This window comes from Rana temporaria, chromosome 1, assembly GCF_905171775.1.
Source record: "Rana temporaria chromosome 1, aRanTem1.1, whole genome shotgun sequence".
Classification (NCBI taxonomy): Eukaryota; Metazoa; Chordata; class Amphibia; order Anura; family Ranidae; genus Rana; species Rana temporaria.
The window spans coordinates 351,474,810-351,501,018 of NC_053489.1; the positions used below are offsets into that span (position 1 = coordinate 351,474,810).

Here is a 26,209-nt window from a genome sequence, read left to right on the forward strand (position 1 = left end):
CTGTGTCCCGTGGTGTACTCCAAGAAAAATATTTTACAGGTGAGCTGTTATAAAAATCCCTTTTTCTTTATCGTACACTATGGGACACAGAGCCATTCATTACATAACGGGACGTCCAAGAGCTATGCTCAATATGAAGGGTGGGAGACACAGATCAAGCAGGCCACTTGCCGACAAGAAGCCCTATACTGCTGCCTGCAGCACACTTCGCCGAATGCGGTATCCTCATGTCCTTTCACATATATTTGATAGAATCTGGAAAATGTGTGGACTGAAGACCAAGTTGTAGCTTTACAAACCTGAGTCATCGAAGCCTGGTGATGGCACTGCCCATGAAGCACTTATCGCCCTGGTATAGTGCGTCTTAACAGAAAAATGAGGAGTCCTGTTCTTTAAACCATAAGCTTGAATTACTTACTTGTCAAATCCACTTGGAAATGGTGGATCTCGATGCCGTTTGGCCCTTCCAGGGTCCATCTGGCAAAACAAACAAAACATTTGTTTTACGTATCTGACGTTGCTTGCAGATACACCTTTACTGCTCTCACTAGATCCAGAGAGTGGATGGATTGACTGGCGGATTGATCCGCAGTACCCCCCGAATGAAAGCCTGCACTAGGGAATGAGATGCCAGTGGTCTTTGAAAGAAGACTGATAGAGCTGATATTTGACCCTTGATGGTACTAAGGGTTAATTTCCTATCCACTCCTAACTGGCAGAAAGCAAGAATTCTGCTTATATCCTCTTCTTGAGGATTCCATCCTCTGGATTCACACCAGGAAATGAGCGTAGAATGCATTAATGAGCGTAGAAAGAGCTGGACCAAATACCCCTTGTTTTTTCAAAATGTGGGTCTTAGCAGAAAGACCGTCAAATTTAGCTTTTGTAAGGAAGGATTGAACACTGAACCTTGCGACAGCAGGTCGTGTCAAAGCAGAAGCTTCCAAGGCCTTCCTACCGCCAAATTTACGATTTCGGCGTACCAAGGCCTTCTGGGCCAATTTGGGGCCAACAGGATTACTGGTATTCCCTCCTTTTTGATCCTGCGCAGTAGTCTTTGTAAAAGAGGGATCAAAGGGAATGCATAGATCAGTGAGAACTGATTCCAGGGAATTATTAGAGCATCCGTTCCGTAGGCTAGAGGATCTTGCGTCCTGGATACAATGTTGTTTAACTTCTTGTTAAACTTGGAAGTTAACAGGTCTACACCCGGGGTCCCCCATTTCTGGCATCTGGCCAGAAAGACATCGGGGTGGAGAGACCACTCTCCTGGTGATAGATGCTGGCGACTCATATAGTCCGCTTGCCAGTTTTCTATCCCTGGGATGAAGATTGCAGAAAGGCAAGGAACATGATCTTCTGCCCATGCCAAATTTCAAATCACCTCTGTAACGATCACCACCGTTTACGATATTCCTATTCCATCAACCACGACAGCTCATCTGACACTCCACAATCCAGCAGACACGATCCATAAGAATTCCCTCAGAGAGGCGAGACATACGCTCTGTGTTCGGAGTCAAAAAGTATGAACGGCTGAAGCTCTCTTCCCTCATGGACTTACTGGAGAGCCGGGGCAGACCGGCCAGCAACCGTAAGAAAAGGGACATTATTGCAGAACTTGTCAAAATGGATAGAGCTGAAAGGCCCGGCGTAACAGACAGGACACCCAAAGAAGAAAGTTTTGATCGGGCTGTTAAACGTGGACTGGCACAGTATGGTCCTAATCCTCTACCGGAGATCGTAGACCTGGTTATAGCAGCTGTGGATGACACTTTGCTACATCAAAGAGGTGCTACAGCAGCAGAAGTCACAGCAGCACCAACTTAAGAGAGAGGAGAGGTGCATATACCAGTCTCCATGGAAGAGGAATTCAGAAGGAGGTTACAAGACATGCGGATACAGCACAAAGGACCAGTATCAGAGGAGGCCCTGCTGGGATGGTCGGAGGTGATTCGTTGCCAACTCTGGAAGGAAGCGCTAGCTCTTGAGCAGCAACACCAGGGGAAGGTTCTCCCCTCCATCCATGTAAGGTACTGGCCACAGTATGACGCACGAATGCCATTGTTGGGGTGATGGAATGGGAATATCGTAAACGGTGGTGACCGTTACAACCTCCTTCTGAGAACCCTGACTGCGGGTGCCTCCTTGGTGATTGATGCAAGCTACTGCAGTAGCATTGTCGGATTGAATCCAAACCGGATAGCCCTGTAACCTGTGTGTCCAGGTTCTGAGGGCTAGATATATTGCCCGGATCTTCAGTCTGTTGATGGGAGGACTCTTCGTCTTGGTCCAGGTTCCCTGGGCTGAGGCTTCTTCAAATACTGCTCCCCAGGTCAATAGGCTGGCATCCATAGACACCACCTTCCAGGTGATTGGGAGAAAGGATCTTCCTTTCCGCAAGTTTTCGGTCTTTAGCCACTAGTTGAAGCTTTGGCGTACTTGTGGAAACAGATGCATGGGTAAATCCAGAGCTTGGATCTCTTTGTTCCAGGCAGTAAGGATACTGCTTTGAAGTAGTCTCTAATGCAACTGGGCATAAGGGACAGCCACGAACGAGGCTATCATCTTTCCTAATAGCCTCATGCAAAGGCGAATAGACGGCCCCCTCTTTGCCCTGACCTTGTGGATCAGGTCTTTCAGAGACTGTATCTTTGGCTCTGGCAGGAAAATCCTACTTTGGGCTGTGTCTATGATCATGCCCAGATACTCTACCCTTCTTTGGTTTGTAGAGAGGATTTTTGTAGGTTTACAATCCATCCTAAATGCTCCAGGTATTTTACCGTAGTAGCGTACCGTAGCACAGCGTGATCCAATCCTGCCACTGATTGATCTTTCACAAGTAGATCGTCCAGATAGGCTGTTACAGCTATGCCTTATGTCCTCAGATTTTCCAACAGAGGAGCTAGCACCTTTGTAAATACTCTAGGCGCGGTAGCTACCCCAAAGGGTAGGGCCACAATTTGAAAGTGGCGTTGTTCCACCGCAAACCTTAGGAATCTTTGGTGCGCAGGATGGATGGATACATGTAAATATGCGTCTCGTTTCCATTCGGAAATGGCGAATGTTCAGAAATCGTTTTGTAGATCTTAGATCCGAGATGGGTCTGACGTCTCCATTTGGTTTTGGGATCACAAAAAGGTTTGAATAAAAACCTAAACCTTGCTCTTTTTTGGGGGTACTTCTGTAACTTTGGAGAGTCCTGAACTTCGGAACTAGGAAGATGGGATCTCTCGAAATTCCAGTTTGTACCCTGAGGATACTGTGGATACAACCCACTTGTCCTGGATTTCTGTCTGCCATGCCTCTGAAAACTGACAAGGTTGTCCCCCCACTCGGCCAAGCGGGGGCGCCCCTTCACAGAGGGGCTTTGGGGTCTTTGCTTGTTAGCTCTTGAACCCCACGGCTTCTTGAGCCCGATTTCCTTTGGCCTTTGTGGCTGGCTGAAAAGGGCGTCGCCACTGGCTGGAGACATGTTTTCCAGGAACAGGGGAAAGAGAACCTTTAAAACAAGGTTGCTTGTTTTTCTTTTTCTCAGGTAAAAGAGTGGTCTTGCCACTTGATATCTTCTGGATACTTTTCCAGGTCGTCCCCAAAGAGGCATTCGCCATGGAGGGGGAAACTGGCCAGAAGTTTTTTGCATGGAGCTTCTGCTGGCCAATGCATTAATATAAGAACTCTGCGCATATGCACCAGCTGGCGCAATGCTTGTCGAGCATAATCTCTCATGGCACCTATGGTAAAACAAAGCCTTAGGTAAATTCTCCCAAATTTGGCTTAGGTAAGTCCTTTAGCTCCTGTTTTACCGGTTGCTTGAGAACCTGGCACATACCGACTGCGGCTACAGAAGGTTGGGTAACTGAACCTGCCAAAAGAAATGAGGAATTTTTTTTTTTTTTTAAAGATTCCAATTTCTTTTTCAATGGATCTTAAGACGCTTGTGCATTATCCACCGGGCAGGTTAGGTTTTTATTTCTACAAGACATAGCTGCATCTACCGAAGGCAGGCTCCATTTCTTGGAAAACTTCTCCTCCATAGGATAAAGAATATTAAACTTCTTAGGGAGGTGAGAAATGCTTGTCTGTGTGCATTAGCTCTTCTAGTAATGGGTGAACCGGGAAAGCGCATGCACCCTGCTGGGATTTTAATGAACGCACTGTTTCAGCATCACATTTCACCTGCGATTTCAGAATCTGGGATGCAGAAAAAGGCTACTCTGATCTCCCTGAGCCATCCGACTCCTCATCCTATGCAGGTAAAGCATATACCACAGAAGGAGATCTGTCCTCTTTTGTGGATTTAGCGATTAATGTGCGATTCTACTTTCTAAATCGCCTAGGGCTACTGCCAAAGTGTCTTCAGTGACATATGTAGGCCCAGACCTCACCGGGAAGGCCGCTATTCCTGATAGCGGCAAAGGCTCATCCTGTACAGGTGTGTCAGCTAAAACCGGTGAGGAAGGTACTATTTAAGCAAAGCCGAGGTACCTCAGAGCATATACTTCTGTGCTTAGTTTAGTAATCTACATAAAGTATGCAACTTCAAAACACACAGTTTCAATGCTCAAGTGAGTGTCTCTCCTGGTGTGTACCAGCCCAACCACATGGAGTCTCACGTGTCCCCTGTAGTGCTGCTGTATCCATTCAAGGAGAAAGCCTGCTGGCATCTGTAGTTCCTTCATGGCGTTTAAATTGGCGCCATTTTCGTGCAAGCGCCCCCACACCGATCGACTCAGCAATGGCAGAGATTGTATAGGTACGTTTTTCTCTCTCCTGTCCCTTATAGCCGTTAGGTAGAAGCCCTTAGCTTAGCATAGTAATGGTTTAAACCTGTGTAGTTTATTCCCCATTACTAACCTCTGTGCCACCTGTAGTGTTCTGAGAGGGGGAGGGGAGGGAGACACGCTGAAGCCAGGCTTTGCAGCAGGGAAATGGAGCTTAGCTGACATAACACAAGTGGTGAGTTTATAACTCTTTTCTCCCCCCCAGTGGCGGAATTTAGAGAAGACACTTCACTTAAAATATAGAAAAGGTCCTTAAAAAATATTTTTTAGGACTCCGACCTCTTACCTCATCCACGCCGCAGGCTTCTGCTGAGATCAGACAGTACCAATCTTCGCCCCTCACAGCGGGCATTGTGTGCCAACCTTCAGGGATATGGGTTCCTATTTAAAGGATACCTCTCCCCTGGGCCTTGTAAAAAACTCGGACCAGGACTTTTAGCAAAGTAGCGAAGGTGCTGGACCTCAGAGCCCAGTCCTCCAAAGAGAGACATTACAGGCGACGCCTCGTGCATGAGGCCTGGATCCCATCCAGTTCTGACCTACTTTTTTCCCCCCAGAGGGTCTTTTTTCCCAGAGCTTTCCTTTTAGCATCCTATCGTGTCCAACATCTTTAGACACTGGCGAAAAAAACTGAGGTGCTTCTCTGATGGGAGGGGTTATATATGGAGGGGAACGGTCTTCAATTGGTTGTGCCAGTGTCCAATCACCACTGGTGACCCCTACATCCTGTCGAGTGCCCCCACAGCAAGCAGTTTGCTATGAGGGTACCCGAGGCAAGTCACAGCTCTGTGTATCTATTCAGACACGGTGCCCGGCCCCATCCCCCCTCTCTTCTGATCGGCTAACTCATTTTGTTTGACAATGACGCCACTGCTGTGTCTCAGCGAATCAGGAGGTGAGTCCCGGACGGCTAAGGCACATGTGGACATCGCTGGAGAGATATGGGGCTCAGGTAAGTAATTAGGTGCTGGGGAGGCTGCTACATACAGGTTTTTTATCTTAATGCACAGAATGCATTAAGATAAAAAAAAAACTTCTACCTTTACAACTCCTTTAAGGGTTTTTTGGCTGTCTCTAGGCAAATCGAAGTTTCAGCTCCCTTACAAATTTTCTATAGAATTAAGGTCTGTAGACTGACTAGGCCACTCCATGACCTTATGTGCTTCTTCTTGAGCCACTCCTTTGTTGCCTTGGTGGTATGTTTTTGGGTCATTGTCATGCTGAAAGACCCATCCATGACCCATCTTCAGTGTTCTGGCTAGGAGGTTCTCACCTCCATGCTGTACAACTCAGTTGAACAAACTGAAATCTTTTAAGTGGAGGGAAGTAAAAATAAAATAATATGGTTGCATAAGTGTGCACATCCTTAACTCCTTCCTGCCGAGTGTACGCATATATGCGGCCTCGGCTTTCAGGGGTTATACATGTGCCACTTGTTAATCGGTATCGGCGAGTACTTGAAAAAAAGTATTGGTACTTGTACTCGGTCTTAAAAAAGTGGTATCGGGACAACCCTAGTTATAACCCACCTTACTCTGTCCAAAAATGAAAAAAAGTTCTACTTCAAAGAGCTGCAATAAATGTGAAGTGGCTTCCTTTGGTAGCACAAAGACCCCAGAAGAGAACAACTGGGGCCGCTCTGTGCATAATCCACAACCTTTACCATCACTTCAACCAATCAACATTTGTAAGTACAGACATAATAAATCAGCTGCAAGGAGGAAATACTGAGAGCACCATTTACAATTCAGACCAAATCATTATATGTCAGCTGTCTGGTACCTTGCGATGCAAACTGTTGAATAGCTTCATTCAAAGCTTCTTCTGCTTCCATATCAAATTCTACCATATTTTCTTGCACAACAGCATCAAACGTCTCCTGTGTTATCCATTTGCATGCCATTTTCAAATATTCTGTGTTAAGTGTTATCTAGAAAAAGATGTTAGAATGGTACAATGTAAGAGAATACAGATGCTACAATATTTCCTTAACCAGGTTTAACAAACATTTTTTTGATTAAGGGTCCTTTCACATACGCAGGCCGTTCAGGTAAGTCTGTCAGTTTTTCAGGCAGACCTCAACGGATGCTCCATGCATCTCTATGGAACGACAGATGTCAGCGGTGACATGTCCGCTGACATCTGATCTGCTAAATCCAGACAGATGGAAACCCTATTTTCCATCCATGTGGCGGACCCCCATAGAGGAGAGCGAGGCTCCGACAGGTCCATCCCTGCACAATAAGCAGATATGGACCTGTCATCCGCTAGCTCAGCAGGGATCAACAGAGCGATTCCTGCTGATCTAGTGGAGTCCATATAAACGGACATACTGTGTGAAAGGACCCTTAGCCTCCGCTGGAGAGCCCACCATGCCAAAGCAAAACCTAATCCAGCTGTTATATGCAAGCAAGGGGACTGTAAATGTCCTTATGCGTTACTTAATCAGCAAGTACACACTATAGAGGGATATGCTTTGTTCATATTTCATGTCTGACGTTTACAACCACTTTAATGCATTCCCTGCATTAACCACTTAAGGACCGCCTCCTGCACATTTACGTAGGCAGAATGGCACGGCTGGGCACATGCACGTACAGGTACGTGCTGTGCTATTGTCCAGCCGCGGGCGCGCGCCCGCCAACCCAGTCCGAAGCTACGGGACCTGCGGACCCGATCGCCGCTGGAGTCCCGCGATCGGTCCCCGGAGCTGAAGAACTGTAGGTTAACTCCCAAACTGCAATTGTCATTTTCACAGTAATTAATGCATTTTAAATGCATTTTTTGCTGTGAAAATGACAATGGTCCCAAAAATGTGTCAAAAGTGTCCGATGTGTCCGCCATAATGTCGCAGTCACGAAAAAAATCGCTGATCGCCGCCATTAGTAGTAAACAAAAAAAGAATTAATAAAAATGCAATAAAACTATCCCCTATTTTGTAAACGCTATAAATTTTGCGCAAACCAACCAATAAACGCTAATTGTGTTTTTTTTTTACCAAAAATAGGAAGAAGAATACGTATCGGCCTAAACTGAGGAAAAAAAAATTTTTTTAATGTATATATATTTTTGGGGGATATTTATTATAGCAAAAAGTAAAAAATATTGAATTTTTTTCAAAATTGTCGCTCAATTTTTGTTTATAGCGCAAAAAAGAAAAACCACAGAGATGATCAAATACCACCAAAAGAAAGCTCTATTTGTGGGGGAAAAAAGGACGCCAATTTTGTTTGGGAGCCACGTCGCACGACCGCGCAATTGTCTGTTAAAGCGACGCAGTGCCGAATCGCAAAACCTGGCCGGGTCCTTTAGCTGCCTAAAGGTGCGGGTCTTAAGTGGTTAAAGTGGATGTAAACCCCATTCATGAAATCTGGACCTGGGAACATTTATCTGTAGTGTTTACTTATCGCTCTCCAAAGTGCTAAAAGTCCCTCCATTCTGTTATTTGCATGATAAAGACTGACAAGTTCTCCAACACAGGAGATAAAAGCAGTTGAAAATTTGTGTCGGGCAGGCTGCTATAAATAGATTAGCAGAGAGCTTGTCTATTCAGATTACAGCTCTGCAAGTTTCTTTGCTCCTCTGCCTATGTGGAGGGGGGGGGGGGGGTGCACGCCACTCCTTCAATCAGCTCTCACTCAGTGTATGCCCAGACTGCCGTCCCACTGCTGGAACAGCAAGAAAAATGTACAGTATCTCACAAAAGTAAGTACACCCCTCACATGTTTCTAAATATTTTATTATATCTTTTCATGTGACAACACTGAAGAAATTACACTTTTCTACAATGTAAAGCTGTGAGTGTACAGCTTGTATAACAGTGTAAATTTGCTGTCCCCTCAAAATAACTCAACACACAGACATTAATGTCTAAACTGCTGGCAACAAAACTGAGTACACCCCTAGGGCCCCGTACACACGATAGAATCCATCCGCAGATAAATCCCAGCAAATGGGTTTCTGCGGATAGATCCTATGGTGTGTACACGCCAGCGGATCTGTTTCCGTGGAGAAATCTCCTCTGGGATGGATTCCAGCAGATCGGATATTTGCTGACATGCACAACAAATCCATCTGCTGGAATCCATTCCAACGGATGGATCCGCTCGTCTGTACAGACTTACCGGATCCATTCGTCCAAAGGGATTCCCCGCACGCGTCGTAATGATTTGACGCATGCGTGGAATTCCTTATATGACAGCGTCGCGCCCGTCGCCGCGTCATAATCGCGGCGACGGCGCGACACGTCATCGGCAGAGGATTTCCGCGCGGATTTCAATGCGATGGTGTGTACACTCCATCCCATCGAAATCAGCGGAAATCTTTGAGAGGATTTATCCGTGGAAACGGTCCGCTGGACCGTATCTGCGGATAAATCCTCTCGTGTGTACGGGGCCTAAGTGAAAATGTCCAAATTGGAGACCCAATTAGCCATTTTCCCTCCCCAGTGTCACGTGACTCGTTAGTGTTACAAGGTCTCAGTTGTGAATGGGGAGCAGGTGTGTTAAATTTGGTGTTATCGCTCTCACTCATACTGGTCACTGGAAGTTAAACATGGCACCTCGTGGCAAAGAACTCTCTGAGGATCTTAAAAAAAAAATGGCTGCTCTACATTAACCACTTGCTGACCGCCGCACGCCGATTTATGTCGGCAGAATGGCAAGGGCAGGCAAATGGACGTATCTGTACGTCCATTAAAATTTGCTGCCTAGCGGGTGCGTGCGCGATCGTGACACAGATGTAAACAGGGCATTTCCCTGTTCTGCCTAGCAACATGACAGGCATCTACTGCACCCTGTCATGAAAACAAAAGTAGTGATCTCAGTCATGTTGTAGCGAGACCATCCCCCCTACAGTTAGAACAAATCCCTAGGACACATTTAACCCCTTGATCGCCCCCTAGTGTTTAACCCCTTCACTGCCAGTGTCTTTTATACAGTAATCAGTGGCTATTTGTAGCTCTGACCACTGTATAAATGATAAAAGTGTGTCAAAAGTGTCTGCCATAATGTCATAGTCCTAAAAACAACAAAAAAATGCAGATTGCCGCCATTATTAGTAAAAAAAAATAATAATAATAATAATGCCATAAATCTATCCCCTATTTTGTAGATGCGATAAATTTTGCGCAAACCAATCAATATACACTTATTGCGATTTTTGTATACCAAAAATATGAAGAATACATATCGGCCTATATTTATTATAGCAAAAAGTAAAATAATATAGCTTTTTTTTCAAAATTGTCACTCTTTTTTTGTTTATAGCGCAAAAAAAAAAAAAAAACCTACACAGGTGATCAAATACCACCAAAAGAAAGCTCTATTTGTGGGGAAAAACGGATGTAAATTCTGTTTGGGTACAAGGTCACATGGCCTAGCAATTGTTAGCTAAAATGACGCAGTACAGAATTGCAAAAAATGCTCTGGTCAAGAAGGGGGCAAATCCTTCCGGGGCTGAAGTGGTTAAGATGGCCTAGGCTATAATAAGATTTCCAAGACCCTGAAACTGAGCTGCAGCACAGTGACCAACAACATACAGCGGTTTAACAGGACATGTTCCACTCAGAACAGGCCTCGCTATGGTTGACCAAAGAGATTGAGAGCATGTGCTAACCGTCATATCCAGAGGTTGTCTTTGGGAAATAGAGTGCTGCCAGCATTGCTGCAGAGGTTGAAAGGGTAAGGGGATCAGCCTGTCAGTGCTCAGACCATACGCTGCACGCTGCATCAAATTGGTCTGCATAGCTGTTTTCCCAGAAGGAAGCCTCTTCTAAAGATGATGCACTAGAAAGCCCACAAACAATTTGCTGGTTACAAGCAGACAAAAAAAATTGATTACTGGAACCATGTCCTGTGGTCTGGTGAGACCAAGATAAACTTATTTGGTTCAGATAGTGTCTAGCGTGTGTGGCGGCAACCGGTTGAGGAATACAAAGACAAGTGTGTCTTACCTGCAGTCAAGCATGGTGGTGGGAGTGTCATGGTCTGGGGCTGCATGAGTGCTGTCGTTGTTCTGACGAGAAGTGCCCGCTATCGAAGAGTGCCCAGGACGAAGGGTGTATGCGCAGCACAACAGCTGAGTTTACGATCAGCTGTTGTGACGGCACCTGCGCACAATAGCAGACGGAATATTTTTTTCTTTCAGATTGTGCCCCACGCTGCCGAAACGTGTTCATGACGGTGAGGGGCGGATTAGTAAATAATGGGGGCATATTATTAAACGGTGGGCATTTTCTGAAATTCTTCCTGAACGATTGCGTAGCGTATTTAGTAAACTGAAGGGTATTTGCATCAGAAAAATGTTTTTTAGGGCATTATTAAAAAATCCACCCCCATTTTAGCAGCACTGCCCATCATTTAATAATCCTCCCCCATCATGTAAAAATCCGCCCCTCACCGACATGAACGTGCCTCGGTAGCACGCGGTGTTCTATCGAAAAGTGCCCGCTATCGTGCGCAGCGCCGTCTTGTAAAAATCAGCTGTTGTACTATCTGTACTGCGCATTTGCAACTTGACCCAGACACTTCTCGATAGCGGGCACTTTTCAATAGAACACCGGCACTTGGTAGCTACAGAGGCGATTCAGTTCGCATGTGTAGCGCTATATAAATTTTTCACTCACTCACTCACAGTTCACTGAAGGAACCTGTAGGTTGAAGAGTTTACAACCACTTTAAACCAAGCCTTTTTACTAGCGATTTAAATTAAATCCACCCTGCTCTCAATGGAGCCGGTTCACACATCTCTGTGGTGGGTGTTTCAGGTCCGAATTCAGGCAAACATTCAGGCCGGATTTGTCCCTGAACCAGAGAACAGGGACACATCGAACCCCTGCTGTGAGCGCTAAGTGTGAACCCAGCCTAAAGCAGGGTTAGATTATAAAAAAAAAAATATCCCAAGCTTTAGAACATCTCACTAAGCATTATTTAATCCATCATCCAAAAATGGAAAGCGTATGGTCCAACTGCAAACCTACCAAGACATGGTTGTCCACCTAAACTGACCAGCCGGGCAAGAAGAGCATTAATCAGAGAAGCAGCCAGGAGGCCCATGTTAACTCTGGAGGAGCTGCAGAGATCCACAGGTGTGAGAATCTGTCCACAGGACAACTATAAGGCTGGGTTCACACTATACTACACGACAGCAGTACGACTTTAATCCTACGATCGGTTCTACATTGGTCCTACATCGGTCCGACTTTCATGAACAGGATACTACTTTGATCCGACGTTGTGATAGTCTGACTTGTTCTTTGACCAATCAAAACAATCCCAGAGTGAGATAAATTCCTTTTACTGCTGCTGTAATCACATGTCAGATGTCAAAAGTAGGATGGTTAGGACAAGGGTCCTACTTTGATCCGACTTCATTGATATTCAATGGGCTGAAGTAGGATCAATGTCGGACCAAAATAGTACAGGGAGCATTTTCAAAGTCGGACCGACTTGTGTAGGACCAGTTAAGACGTCTCTCATAGGAAAACATTGATTTTCACACGTTATGCGACATGACCTCCCAATGTCGGAGTGTTTGTCGGACAAGTGTGAACCCAGGCTTAGTAGTGCACTCCACAAATCTGGTCTTTATGGAAGAGTGTTAAGAAGAAAGCCATTGTTGAAAGAAAACCATAAGAAGTCCTGTTTGCAGTTTGCAAGAAGCCATGCGGGGGACACAGCGAACATGTGAAAGAAGGTGCTTTGGTCAGATGAGACCAAAATATAACTTTTTGGCCTAAAACCAAAACGCTTTGTGTGGCGGAAAACTTACACTGCACATCACCCTGAACACACCATCCCACTGTGAAACATGGTGGTGGCAGCATCATGTTGTGGGGATGCTTTTCTTCAGCAGGGACAGGGAAACTGGTCAGAGTTGATGGGAAGATGGATGGAGCCAAATACAGGGCAATCTTAAAAGAAAACATGTTAGAGTCTGCAAAAGACTTGAGACTGAGGCGGAGGTTCATTTTCCAGCAGGACAACGACCCCAAAGTACAGCCAGAGCTACAATGGAATGGTTTAGATGAAAGCATATTCACATCTTAGAATGGCCCAGTCAAAGTCCAGACCTAAATCCAATAGAGAATCTGTGGCAAGACGTGAAAATTGCTGTTCACAGACACTCTCCATCCAATCTGACAGAGCTTGAGCTATTTTGCAAAGAAGAATGGGCCAAAATATCACTCTTTAGATGTGCAAAGCTGGTAGAGACATACCCAAAAAGACTTGCAGCTGTAATTGCAGAGAAAGGTGGTTCTACGAAGTATTGACTCAGGGGGGCTGAATACAAATGCACCCCACACTTTCCACATATTTGTAAAAAAAAAAAAATTTAAAACCATTTATCATTTTCCTTCCATCTCACAATTATGTGTCACTTTGTGTTGGTCCATCACATAAAATCCCAATAAAATACATTTACGTTTTTGGATGTAACATGACAAAATGTGGACAATTTCAAGGGGTATGAATACTTTTTCAAGGCTCTTTATATAGCGCCAACAGTTTGCACAGCGCTTTAAAACATAAGGGCAGACATTACAGTTATAATTCAATCCAGTACAGGAGGAATAAGAAGGCCGTGCTTGTTAGAGCTTCCAATCTAGGATTATACAGTTTCTTAGATCCAAGGCTGGTGCAAGGATTTTTGACACTCTAGGCGAAACCAAATTTTTTATACCTCCTTGGTTCCGTCCCTAACCCCACCCCCTTTGCCCTGCCCATGTATATGGTGCCAGGGGTTAGGAGCATGTAATGCACAGATTGCAGGGGTTGCGTGGTGCGCTACTTACTGAATGCAGGGTTGCAAGTTGCGCTTAGTATGGAGTGAAGGGGTTGGGGGGTGCGCTACTTACTGAGTTCAGGGTTGCGGGGTGCGCTATGTACTGAGTGCAGGGGCTGCGGGGTGCGCTACGTACTGAGTGCAGGGTTGCGCTACGTACTGAGTGCAGGGTTGCGGGGTGCGCTATGTACTGAGTGCAGGCGTTGCGGGGTGGGCATTGCGTACTGAGTGCAGGGGTTGTGGGGTGCAATACGTACTGAGTGCAGGGTTGCGCTACGTACTGAGTGCAGGGTTGCGGGGTGTGCTACGTACTGAGTGCAGGGTTGCGGGGTGCGCTACGTACTGAGTGCAGGGTTGCGGGGTGCGCTACGTACTGAGTGCAGGGTTGCGGGGTGCGCTATGTACTGAGTGCAGGGGTGCGCTATGTACTGAGTGCAGGGTTGCGGGGTGCGCTACGTACTGAGTGCAGGGTTGTGGGGCGCGCTACGTACTGAGTGCAGGGTTGCGCTACGTACTGAGTGCAGGTGTTGCGGGGTGGGCATTGCGTACTGAGTGCAGGGATTGTGGGGTGCAATACGTACTGAGTGCAGGCTTGCGCTACGTACTGAGTGCAGGGTTGCGGGGTGCGCTACGTACTGAGTGCAGGGTTGCGGGGCGCGCTACGTACTGAGTGCAGGGTTGCGGGGCGCGCTACGTACTGAGTGCAGGGTTGCGGGGGCGCACTCGTACTGAGTGCAGGGTTGCGGGCGCGCTACTTACTGAGTGCAGGGTTGCGGGGCGCGCTACGTACTGAGTGCAGGGCTGCGGGGTGCGCTACGTACTAAGTGCAGGGTTGCGGGGCGTGCTACGTACTGAGTGCAGGGTGCGCTACGTACTGAGTGCAGGGTTGCGGGGCGCGCTAGGTACTGAGTGCAGGGTTGCGGGACGCGCTACATACTGGGTCCAGGGTTGCGGGGCGCGCTATGTACTAAGTGCAGGGTTGCGGGGGGGGGGGGTGTGCTACGTACTGAGTGCAGGGCTGCGGGGTGCGCTACGTACTAAGTGCAGGGTGCGCTATGTACTAAATGCAGGTGTACGTCCTTATATTACATGGTTGCACAATCAGATTGTATAGCGTATGGGCAGCTTAGGCAGTTCCAGATCCTTCTATAACCGTTGATAAGAACAGTACCTGATAAAACCGACGTCTGTAGTTGGCTGGTTGCCATGGGCAGCACATGAGCTCATTGTTCCCTAGAACTATTGATAATAAAACACACAACGTTAACTAGTCCTCTTCCACCTAAACCTGCAGCATTAGATCACACTACCTGTACACACACCTCTTCTCACTAGCGGTCGGCTGTTAGGCGAATTTATTATGGATATCACTATTCAATCCCCCTCACTGGATCTTGTGTCCGCCCCTCCCTTCCTTCTGTGAGCCAAGCCTCGTTTCGGTACCTCTCCGCAGATCACATGACCTTCCAAGAGCCCGCCCACACTGGAGGACCTATGCGCCAATCACGTGGGAGGTCCCCGAATGAGGCTTGAATCTTGATAGGTCATTGCGCTTGCGCTCTCAGAACGAGGCCTGACTATCGGAAGGAAGGCGCTTAGTACGCGGAGAGGAAGGCCACAAGATCCGGTGAGGAGGACTGAATGCCGATATTTGTCTGTATTTCATTCGTCTAACAGCCGACGGCTACTGATAGGAGGCTTGTGTACAGGTAATGTGACTGCCTGCTGTAGGTTTTGGAGAAAGAGGGCTGGCTGAACCTATGTGTGATATTAATAGTGGGGTGTCGTCATTCTAGGGATCAGTGTGCGTCTTACTCTCCTCACACTGCATCCTTGTACCAAAACATTTACCAACCAACAGCCGCAATACATCACCTTCTAGCTGGGCATGCGGCCTCCGAGCTCCTGGCTATGGGTGGAAATGACGTCACAAAACGAGGCCGGGGGAGGCGGCAAAGAAAGGATAATGATGGAAAAACAATGAGAACTCCATTACACTTGCTTTGACTTCAACACACATTAAAGGGGTTGTAATTTAAAGCCTTTGTGTTTTTTTTTCACCCTAATGCATCCTTTGTATTTTGGTGAAAAAACATTCGATGCTTACAAGTCCCCCCCGGTTTACTTACCCGAGCCCTCGAAAGTCCTGCGCTGTGACCGCGCTGGCTACTGAGCCCCAGTCGTCTTGGCTCTTCGTTGGAGATTGATAGAAGCGCAGCTGTTGGCTCCTACTGCTGTCAATCTAATCAATGATGTGGGGGGCGGGGCTGAGTGATACAGCCAATGACCATAGCCGCTGACTGTATCACGGGAGCGCACCTGCAAGCTAGCCCCCTTGGGAGCGCGCTTCCTATGAGGGGCGGTTCGCTCTTGCAGGGAGGAGCCGAGACAGCTGCTGAGGGACCCCAGAAAACCAGAATCGGGGCCACTCTGTGAAACAAACTGCACAGTGGAGGTAAGTATGTCATGGTGTTTTTTAAAAAGAACCTTGACTCCTTTCACACTGGGGTGTTTTTCAGGTGCTTTAGCGTTTAAAAAAGCGCATTTGAAAGAAGCGGCATCTGCAATCCTGATGTGAAAGCCTGAGTGCTTTCACACTGAGGCTCTGCCAGCAGGGCGTCAGAAAAAGTCCTGCAAGCAGCTTCTTTGCAGCGCTTCAGGAGAAGTGAATACACCACTCCTAAAGCGCCCCTTCCCATTGAGGTGCATTTTTTTTTTTACTTTACTGCCGGTTTCCACTGGTGTGATGTCCGACATCGGAGGTGATTTGCACTGCACCGCAAATCGCATGCGATTTCAGCCATACAGATAGCATGGGTTAAAGGGTCACTAAAGGCAGAATTTTTTTAAAATAACAAACATGTTATACTTGCCTTCACTGTGCAGCTCGTTTTGCACAGTGTCCCCTAATCCAGTCTTCTGGGGTCCCTCGGCGGCTGTCTCGGCTCCTCCGCGCAAAAGCTTTCTACCTTCATGCGAGCGCGCATGGTGGGAAGCTTTTGCGAGCGTGCTCCCGTGATACAGCGGCGGGCATAGCCGCCGACTGTATCACTCGGCCCCGGCGTGCCACGTCATCCGCTGTGATTGACAGCAGCGACAGCCAATGGCTGCGCTGCTATCAATCCGCCCAGCCTAGCCAATCAACGGCCAGGCTGGGAGCCGAAAATCACATGGAAGCGCCCGGGACTTTCGAAGGGTCGGGTAAGTAAAACAGGGGGGGGGGCGCACTATCATCGGATGTTTTTTCACCTTAATGCATAGGATGCATTAAGGTGAAAAAACATTTACCTTTACAACCCCTTTAATTCGCATTTGGTCCACAGCAGAATCAGATCGCATAGGTATGTACACCCATGCTATCCAATTCCTGTCCAAATTTGCAGTTCGCATTGCGATATGCGAACTGATTTGGGGGAGTTATTGACTTTTAATTGACATTCCCAGCAGTTCACATAGGGCAGTGTGAACTGCCGCCGGGAGATGAGCCATGTGGGAACCCACAGTGGATTTGTAGGGTTCCCGCATCGCTGCTGTGTGACTCGAGCCTTAAAGGAGAAGTGCAGCTAAAGCTTGTTTGGTTGTTCTCCTATGGATCACAGAAGTGTAGTTCGTTCTGCGTTTTGGTGACCCCTTTTTCGGCTGACAGGCTGGAGCTTGCTGACATCACAGAACCGGTCCAGGCCCGGAAAAGATTGCGACCATATGGTCGAGATCCATCCACATGCCTGGACCAGCTCAGCCTCTCAGCGAGCCTGCCATTCCCAACCCTCAGAGCATTGACTGACAATCGCCATCTCTCTGCTCACGGAGCCCTGAGAGCTCAGCGATCAGTGGTGTGTGATCGCTTGGTTCTCAATGTTAAAATGGAGGACACCTAGATGAGTATGGTTCTGGGGAAAAAAAAAAAAAAAATACATGTTTTAATTAACCACTTCCTGCCCAAGGTACATCATATGAAGTCCCAGACTTTTAATGGGGATATCTGAATATCGGGCATCATCCAGATATCCATTTGTTTAGCCGGCGATTCTGTGCGCCGTAAGAACAATCAAAGCAGCAGTTCAGGCGGTTGATCGTTCTTGCAGACGGTGGGAGAGGACTCCCCACCTTCCGGTGCTTCTACCAGCGCCAGAAGTTAGCCATGGAGAAAACTAAGGGCCAGGTGGTCCCCGTCAATCTGACTCTCGGAGACTCATGTTAAGGCGTCTGTGTCGGCGGAAGTAAACAATGCTGGGGATTTGGCAGGAAAGCCTAAGATCTTTTTATTTATTTTGATCTCAGACTTTCCAGCCTGGAGGAGAGATGTGGGGGTCCTATAGGCCCCACCTCTCTCCATAAAAAGGACCTGTCGCGCACAATTCCGAGCAATGTTTACATTCCATGTAAAGGGAATAAAAGTGATCACATTTTTTATTTTATTTTTTTAAGGGAAAAGTGTAAAAACATTTATTTTTTTTAAAACATCTTCGTCCCTGCGTGCATGGGGATTTTTAAGTACCAGAGTTTGGTGCCATTCAAATGATGTGTTAGGTGTCAATTTATTCACCGTAACATCTGTCACCAAAAAATTGGGCTAAATTTACTTTATTTTTTATTTTTTTATTCTTGAAAAAATCGCTGCGTAAATACTGTGACCTAAAAAGTTGCAATGACTGCCATTTTATTCCCTAGGGCAGGGATCATCAAACTACAGCCCTCCAGCTGTTGCAGAACTACAAGTCCCATGAGGCATTGTAAAACTCTGACATTCAGCATGATGGGAATTGTAGTTCCTGAACAACTGGAGGGCCATAGTTTTGAGACCCCTGCCCTAGGGTCTCTGCTAAAAAAAATTCTAGAGAAAAATTCTGATTTGCACATGTAGGAGTGAAGTGCCAGAATTGGGAAGTGCTTAAGCTTGGCAGAAGCCCTGGGTTTGTGTTGATATCTCATACCTGTAATACCGCTAAAGCTGAATTAGTCTCTCAAAAGCTGCAGGTGCTTTGTCACAGACTTCCATGGAGGCTATAAAGCACCACACGACATGGGGTATCATTTTTTTGAAGCAAAGCAAACACAAAGTGTAAACAGGACTGTAAGCTAACCATTTTATTTAGTGACCGACCGGCTTTGATTGGCGTCGAGAGCTTTCAAAAAGCGTGTCCGAAGCCATGTTTTAAAGCAAGTATTAACAAGCCCTTTGGCTCTTGCTTCAAAACATGGACATTGGATAAACCAGGCCGATTCGCCGCTTTACCCGGCCAGCAGGGCCGCCAGCAATACTGACCAGGGCCCCGGCAGGCTGTAGCAGAGGAATAATAATACTTTAGCATGTCACAAGCCGACTAGTAACTCAGCAGGTGATCTTGGCCAGCATTAGCTAGCACTTTCTTCCATGCTAAGGAGGAGCCTGCTGGCTGCTTCTATTTTACTTATGTGATTGGCTGATCAGCGTCTATCTGCATGCACCTCCTAGTCCTATCAGATGCATGCAGATAGATACCAGCATGGATAGAGGGTAAGTCACAAAGTGCTACTGTGCCCCCCTGCAGACTTTATTAAATCTCTTTTCAAAAGGGAAACCTGGCTGAGGCTGACAAGCTGGCATTGAGAAAATGGATGAGGATGATTCTGGGTGGATATTGTTACATTGTGGAGATCCTCTTCACAAAGTAACTCTCCTCCTCACACAGTCATCTTCTTCATCCCCACCCAGCACCATCCACCCCTCTTCACAGCGCATACCCAGCACCACCCACCCCTCTCCAACGCATTCCCGGTTGCAGCCTAAATAATCGGTATCATATATTGGCAATCGGCCACCCCGTTTTCTAAGCATTGGCATCGGCCAGAGAAAAACGCATTTCTCAGTCGACCTCTAACATTGGACACACTTTTTTTTTTTTGATGGATGATGGAGCACTATTCCTCCTCCCTACTGCCCCCCAACACTGGGGCCATGTTTATTCTCACTGATGCTCGGCCCTGGAGCATTTTTATACCCGATTCGCCCCCCCTGAAGTCTGAAAGATCGTAAACTGGCCCTTTGCTTGAAAAGTATGGAGACCCCTGGTATAGACACTTATTTTTAATGTTTTGCATAGCTGTACCTGGGGCCAGCCTGAAGTGATCTAACAAGACTTGGTTTTCTGACTAAAGTTCCACTTTAATGCATTTTATGAATAAAGGTAAAAAACCTCTGTGCAAGTACCCCCCCCATACTTGTCTGAGCTCAATCTGGACCCCTTGCTGTACCCAAGAGTAGCGGCTCTCTTCACTGCGCAAAGAGGCAGCAGGGGGAGCTGCACACATTTTCCCACATGAAGAAAAAAAAACCTGAGGAAAAACGCGCAAACGGCAACAGGCCAAAATGTCCCATGAGCTAAGGCAGCCCATTAAAATCAATGGGCTGCATTATGTGTCACGGGAAAAATAAGCCAAAAAAGTGCACTAGATGTGAATGGGGCCGAATGTGAAATTGGTGTGTTTAAAAAAAAAAAAACAGCGAGGCTGCATTCACATCACGCATTTCTGAGTGCACAGAAAATGCACGCTTTGCAACACATTATGGATATACTAAACCTACTGCTCTGTATGGGAGGTATAACCAATTACAGCACTGATTTCAAGCAACTGGTCTTGGACAAGTGACGGTACTCGCCAGTCCTGTAATAGGTGAGAGGTGTGTTCAGAGAACATGCCTTTAAAAAAAAAAAAACATACTGAGTTTAGGAGCATTCGCAGGAGAGATGGAGGCAGCAAATGAGCTCTGCCTGAGCTCCAAAAAAGCAATGTGCAGTCAATACAATGCATTGGGACAGGGTGTGTCAACACGAGTCTCCTGCTCTGTGGAACCTTAACACAAGACTGTCTGCAGCACTGACCTGGCATGCACGCTGCTAGAACAGGGGCGGTAGCAACAAGCTTTGCTTGAGCGCCATGATGGAAACGCCCACAAATGAGACTTCTGGCAGGGGAGGAGCTGGCAGTCAGCAATGCTGAGATAAAAAAGTTCTTGCACAATTATTCAGCATTTTTTTAATAAAATAATTATTGGTATATTGCTCGTTTCCCTTTGTCTCTTTAAAGTGTCTTGTAGTTTGTGTAATTAGCTCAAACCCTTGGGCCTGCAAGGGAATAATATTTTATAACTGTAAAGATTTTGTGCCAAAGTTTTGTAACCAATTTAAATATTTTTGACTTGCAGTGCTTGAAACATGTCGGGCCAAAGAATTACGCGGGATGCCTTTGATGCTGTAGTACAGGAGAAGATGAAGAGATATAGAATAGGCATGGACCAAGCAATTGCTAACACTGTACGAGAGTTTCAGTTGGAAGGTGAGTACAATGTGAAAGCCTTGTTTAAAAAATACAAATATTTGTTACTAAAGATATACAGCAACACCAGTACTAGAAATATTAATGGAGTATACACAAAGATGTAACGCTTGTAGTAAAGGATTAGACGAAATCAATTTGGACATGTTCAGGTGGGGAAAAAAATATTCAATGAGAAACATGGAGGCTCAGTTCACACTGGATGCCGGCAGGGGTCTGTGCATCCTGGTTCACCGTTTCAGTCTGAATTTTGGGCTGAAACGGACCAAAAGACGCACAATACTCCTGTGCAAATTGGCACAAGAGCCGCATCGAAGATGTGAACCTGCTCCATAGAGAGCCATTTCCATTCTCCTGCAATTGCGAATTGGATGCGGAGATCCCGTATACAATTCGCAATAGTGTGAACCCAGCCTCAGGCTTCTAACTTCTGTGACATTCCTGTTTTACCCACTTGTTCAGTGTTCGTGCTTTGTAAATTATTGTTGCTAGTGGGCAAGTATAACAGCTGGTCAACTAGCTGAAGTTTTGGTAGTATAGATAACTTGTAGAATGGCAAAAATACATACCTATGCTGTCTAGGCTCAATCAGTGCTGCCCATATAACTAAAGGCCTGGGCACTTGTGATCTCTACTGAAGGTAGGATCAGAGTTTAGATTGACTGCTTATCTCATTGAGCAGAGATCACATGACCAAGTGCCTAGACCTTCAGACATAAAGCCGGCCATAGACTGTTTTAATATCAGCCGGTTGAGCAGGGACCAGCTGAGATTTGAACCATGTACGGGTAGGCTAATTGTACCTAAGTTGATCAACTTGGGTACAATCAGCCCGTAGATACATGTGTAATAAATGTATTTGCTCCTACTTCCGGACGTAGATACCCGAGCCAACTGCGGGTGTCTACGCCACTTCCTTCGCCCTCCGCCCCCCCCCTCACTGTCTTCTGGGAGACACACAGGTCCCAGAAGACAGCAGGGACCAGTAAAATCGCGCAGCGGGAGTCGTACATATGCGGTAGGGAACCAGGAAGTGAAGCCGCAAGGCCTTACCGAAGATGGCGGCGGCAGCAGCACATGAGAGCCGAGCGATAGACCGGCTTCGGGTGCTGATATCGCAGGCACTCTGGACAGGTAAGTATCCTTATTTTAAAAATTGGCAGTATTTGTAGCTGCTGACTAAAAAAAAAACTTTAACCACTTAACCCCCAGACCATATTGCTGGTCAAAGACCAGAGCACTTTTTGCGATTCGGCACTGCGTCGCTTTAACTGACAATTGCGCGATGTGGCTCCCAAACAAAAATGGCGTCCTTTTTTTCCCCCACAAATAGCTTTCTTTTGGTGGTATTTGATCACCTCTGCGGTTTTTAGTATTTGCGCTATAAACAAAAATAGAGCGATAATTTTGAAAATAAAGAGTTTTTTTTTTTTTACTTTTTGCTAGAATATCCCCAAAAATATATAAAGACATTTTTTTTTTCCTCGGTTTAGGCCGATATGTATTCTTCTACATATTTTTTGTAAATAAAAATCGCAATAAGCGTTTATTGATTGGTTTGCTCAAAAGTTATAGCATTTACAAGATGGGGGGTATTTTTATGGCATTTATTTTTTTTTTTACTAGTAATGGCGGCGATCCGCGTTTATTTTTTATCTTTTTCGGTACTGCGACATTATGGCGGACACTTTTGACATTTTTGGGACCATTGGCATTTTTATAGCGATCAGTGCTATAAAAATGCATTGATTACTGTAAAAATGCCACTGGCAGATAAGGGGTTATGTATGTTGCCTGGGTGTGTTCTAACTGACATGGGGGGAAATTAACAGAAGATCAGCATTTCTCTCCCTGACAGGACCGGGAGCTGTGTGTTTACACACACAGTTCCCGGGCCTCGCTCTGTATTGAGCGACCGCGTGTGCCCGGCGGCGATCACGCCTGAAACGGGAGTCGGCTATTGGCTGCTGGGCGAGGTGACGTATAGCTACGTACTCTCGGCCAGCAGAGCCGACCTGCCTCCTTATAACTGCGGCGGCTGGTCGGCAAGCAGTTAAATAGTGCATTTACTATTTATTTTTATGCAGGAGTCTGAAAAGCATTGAATCTGCAAAATAGCAGATCGTGGGTGCAATGCAGCACTGCTATAGACTGTCAGTGTAAGCTGTCTGCCCATATACATTGAAAACCACAAGCTGACAGCCGCAAAGGCTGTTGGTAATTGTTTTTACATTCAGATAACTCTGTGAATGAATGCGGCCAGGTGGGCGGAACCCCGCACAGGCCACGTTTTTGAAATAAAAATTGTGGCAGGGAGAGAAGATCCCTGTCACAACTGTGGATTGGGGAGGGGTGTGCGGTTGCCGTTGCTACAGTAACATGTTACACCCCAAGTATGAAATGTGCGGCTGCAGGTTCGTGTCTGTTCACTGGTTCAGGTGTAATTCAGGTTCTAATTTTTTATTTATTTTTTGACCAGACCCAAACGCGCCCATGACCTTATTGCAATCCGCTTCGTGGCCATCCCAGACCTGTGTGAACCAGCTCCATTGAGAGCTGGTCACACTTGCATCCAAATTGCATATATGTGAAACCCAGCCTTAAGAGAAGTAAAGGGGTCCGATGCATCTGTCCACTGGCACATGAGCAATTTGTAGCTTGAATTTACAAAACGGTCATCGTCCAAAGACTTATGGTTTTACGTTGTGCCTTTTCACATCTGAGCACAGTGTCGCTTGACCCTTGCAGCTTATGCACTGTTTCAACCTACACATGTCAAGCATTTTTGGCCTCGACAGACCTCACTGGGAGCACCTAAAAAAATTAAGAAAAAAAATCGCATTAAAAATGCAATTTTTTTCCTATCGGTTGTTAAACCCATACTAGCTCATTATGAATTACTTGCCTTGGATCGAAGCCCCTGCAGCGTGCGGAAACCGGCACTTTCCCATTCAAGGCTCAGTGCACCTGCGCCGTTGTCTACGGCGCGTATGCGCTGTAGACATCGGTGCCCGATTTTCTGCAAATAACTCCATAACCATGTAGGTTAAAGAGATATTGCAAGCACCTACAGGTAGGCCTTAATGTAGGCTTACCTGTAGGTGCAAATAGTATCAGAGGGTATACAACCACTTTAAGACTCGGGCACCTGCAAAAATTCCTATGCAAATGTTAAACTTTAAATTCTGACAAAACCGGCCAAGAACTCTCAGCCTTTTAATGTATCTTATGCAGATGTGAAAAAAGTTGGCTGACATCCCTGTATAATTTTGCTGTTAACTGTACATTGGGGTTTTATTTCAGCAGGGACATCAAAAATGGACAGCTATGATACACGTTTTAGAGACCAAGAAAGACTTTCCTTCCGTGATCTTCCACGTGATAATATGAGCAGGAAGTGGGATGCCGACAGCAGAAGAGACCGTGTTTCAAATCCTTTATATTTACGTGAATTAGAGAGGGAAACTTCGGGTGGATTACGTTCAGATCCATTGTTGGACAGATGGGGTTCTGTTGATCCGCTTTTAAAGGAGAGGTTATACAGAGAAGAATTAGCCCGTGATTTGGATCGTACTCGCAGGAATTGGCAACTTGAACGTAGTGCTTTATCTAGCTCGGATCTCGGCATGGCCAGGTCAGATGTATATAGAGAATTCCAGCACTCCCAAGGTTTAGAGCTTGGTCATGGATCAGGTAAGGCAGCACGTGAAGTAATGCAGCTTTTGGCAGCTAAAGGAGGGCAGCGTCTCAGTGGTGGTGGACTTGCATCTAAAGCTGGGGAAGCCTCCGGTAAAAAATATAGCCCTAAAAAAAGAGATGTACCAATCGGAGACGGTGATTTGAGTGAGCAGATTATAACATGGGCCAGGTTCCACAAGGTTAAAGGTGATCCTGACATTTTGAGACAACACAAAGCCCTTTTCAAGGTGAAGACTGAAGCTTGTGACATGGTTGTAAACTGTTTCAAAGGTCGCCTATCTGTCCATCACACAGAGCTTTGTTTTTCAAGTCTAAAACCTATAACTCATCCAGCCTTGTATAGTCCAAAGATAGATAATGATCTTTTGGATTTGTTAGTGGCAACAAAAACCGTGTCCGCCAAGAATGATTTCTTTGATGTAATCAAGCCATTTGACAAGGAAATGATGATTTTACAGCAGCGATTGCTGAAATGTGCAACTCCGTTGCTGATGGCCTGTAATACATTTGAACTAAAGTATCCTATTCTCACGGATCCAAAACAACTGATTAGTGCTTTGGACAGCACCATGTTTTTGGCCAGGAAATCCATGGTGCTTTTGGGACAGACATTTGCATTGGCCAGTTCTCTCAGACAGAACAATGTAATGGAGGTCCTGGGGATCAGTGAATCAGCGTTGAAACCCTCAAAGTATCCCAATTTTAGGGATTCTTTTCTGTTTGGGAGGGAATTCATTACAAAACTGAAAGATTGGCTGAAAAGAAGTGGACGCAAGTTGACGCTGAAATCCAGAACCACAGTACCCAAGGAAACCACAGTTGGTAAAGAAGAAACAAGCACTGTAACAGAGAGTGAAGGTAGGTTTTCTTCTTATACTTGAGTGCTTATCATTTTTCACTAAAGCTTTGTGAAAATAGAAACTTGAGCTTTAGCATGGTGCTAATGTGAAATAATGTTAGAATGTCAATTAACAGGTGTTTGTTGATTCCCATAGAGATCACAGTTCTTTTTCTGGCAGTGCCTCTCCTGTCAGGAAAGGCACAGCCTTGCTTAACAAAACATCCTCTCTGGGTCCTCTTGAGACTTTGCATCTGTGCAACAGCCCTATTCGTTTCTATGTGGGGAGCCATACTCTGCAGGATCGCTGGAGTATGGCTCACCATAGCAATAAATATAAACCTGATCATGCGCAAGCTGAAGAGGACCTAGCAAGGGTGTTAAAAAAAAAAAAAAAAAAAAAAAAAAAATGTACAGTGGCCACCCTGTAAAGACCTAGGACCAGGGTGAGTAGAAGACCAGTTGGGCTGCACCCGGGGTTTGCTTCATTCATTAAAAGACAGCTTAAACCTAAGGTACAGCTGCCTTTTTAAGGACTGATTAATGAAGATAAAATTAACATAATTATTTTAATACAAAATATTGTTGCTCTACACTCGTGCAAAATATATTTATGCAGCCTCATAAATTTATTTAGTGGTCTAATCCAGCACCCCCAAATGTTATGTTGATCAGCAGAAAAAAATATCTTTGAAGGGTCTCCAACGCCATTTGTAATTTTAATTTTTCTTTTGTCATTTTACCTTGTATATAACGCTATTTATTTAAAAAAAGGCAGCATCGGGAC

At 45.9% G+C, this 26,209-nt stretch overlaps 2 protein-coding genes across 7 annotated transcripts in view; one reads left to right on the forward strand and one right to left on the reverse strand.

Annotated features, from left to right (window-relative positions):
• The window catches only part of ARMC6 (armadillo repeat containing 6), a 32,653-nt gene extending 16,874 nt beyond the window's left edge, over window positions 1-15,779 (reverse strand). The window contains exons 1-2 of one of the 5 annotated variants that reach the window (XM_040320869.1): window positions 15,698-15,779; window positions 6,567-6,714 (exon numbers count right to left, since the gene is read on the reverse strand). In XM_040320869.1, coding sequence (XP_040176803.1) covers window positions 6,567-6,687 — 121 coding nt within the window. In that variant the 5' untranslated portion in view covers window positions 6,688-6,714; window positions 15,698-15,779. The other 4 variants (XM_040320860.1, XM_040320842.1, XM_040320851.1 and 1 more) reach the window with 4 other exon arrangements.
• SUGP2 (SURP and G-patch domain containing 2) overlaps window positions 15,096-26,209 on the forward strand; it is a 39,261-nt gene continuing 28,147 nt past the window's right edge. Inside the window, exons 1-3 of one of the 2 annotated variants that reach the window (XM_040320823.1) lie at window positions 15,096-15,195; window positions 20,755-20,885; window positions 24,189-25,442. In XM_040320823.1, coding sequence (XP_040176757.1) covers window positions 20,765-20,885; window positions 24,189-25,442 — 1,375 coding nt within the window. In that variant the 5' untranslated portion in view covers window positions 15,096-15,195; window positions 20,755-20,764. Of the gene's footprint in view, window positions 15,278-20,754; window positions 20,886-24,188; window positions 25,443-26,209 lie in introns of both variants that reach the window. The other variant, XM_040320813.1, reaches the window with a different exon arrangement.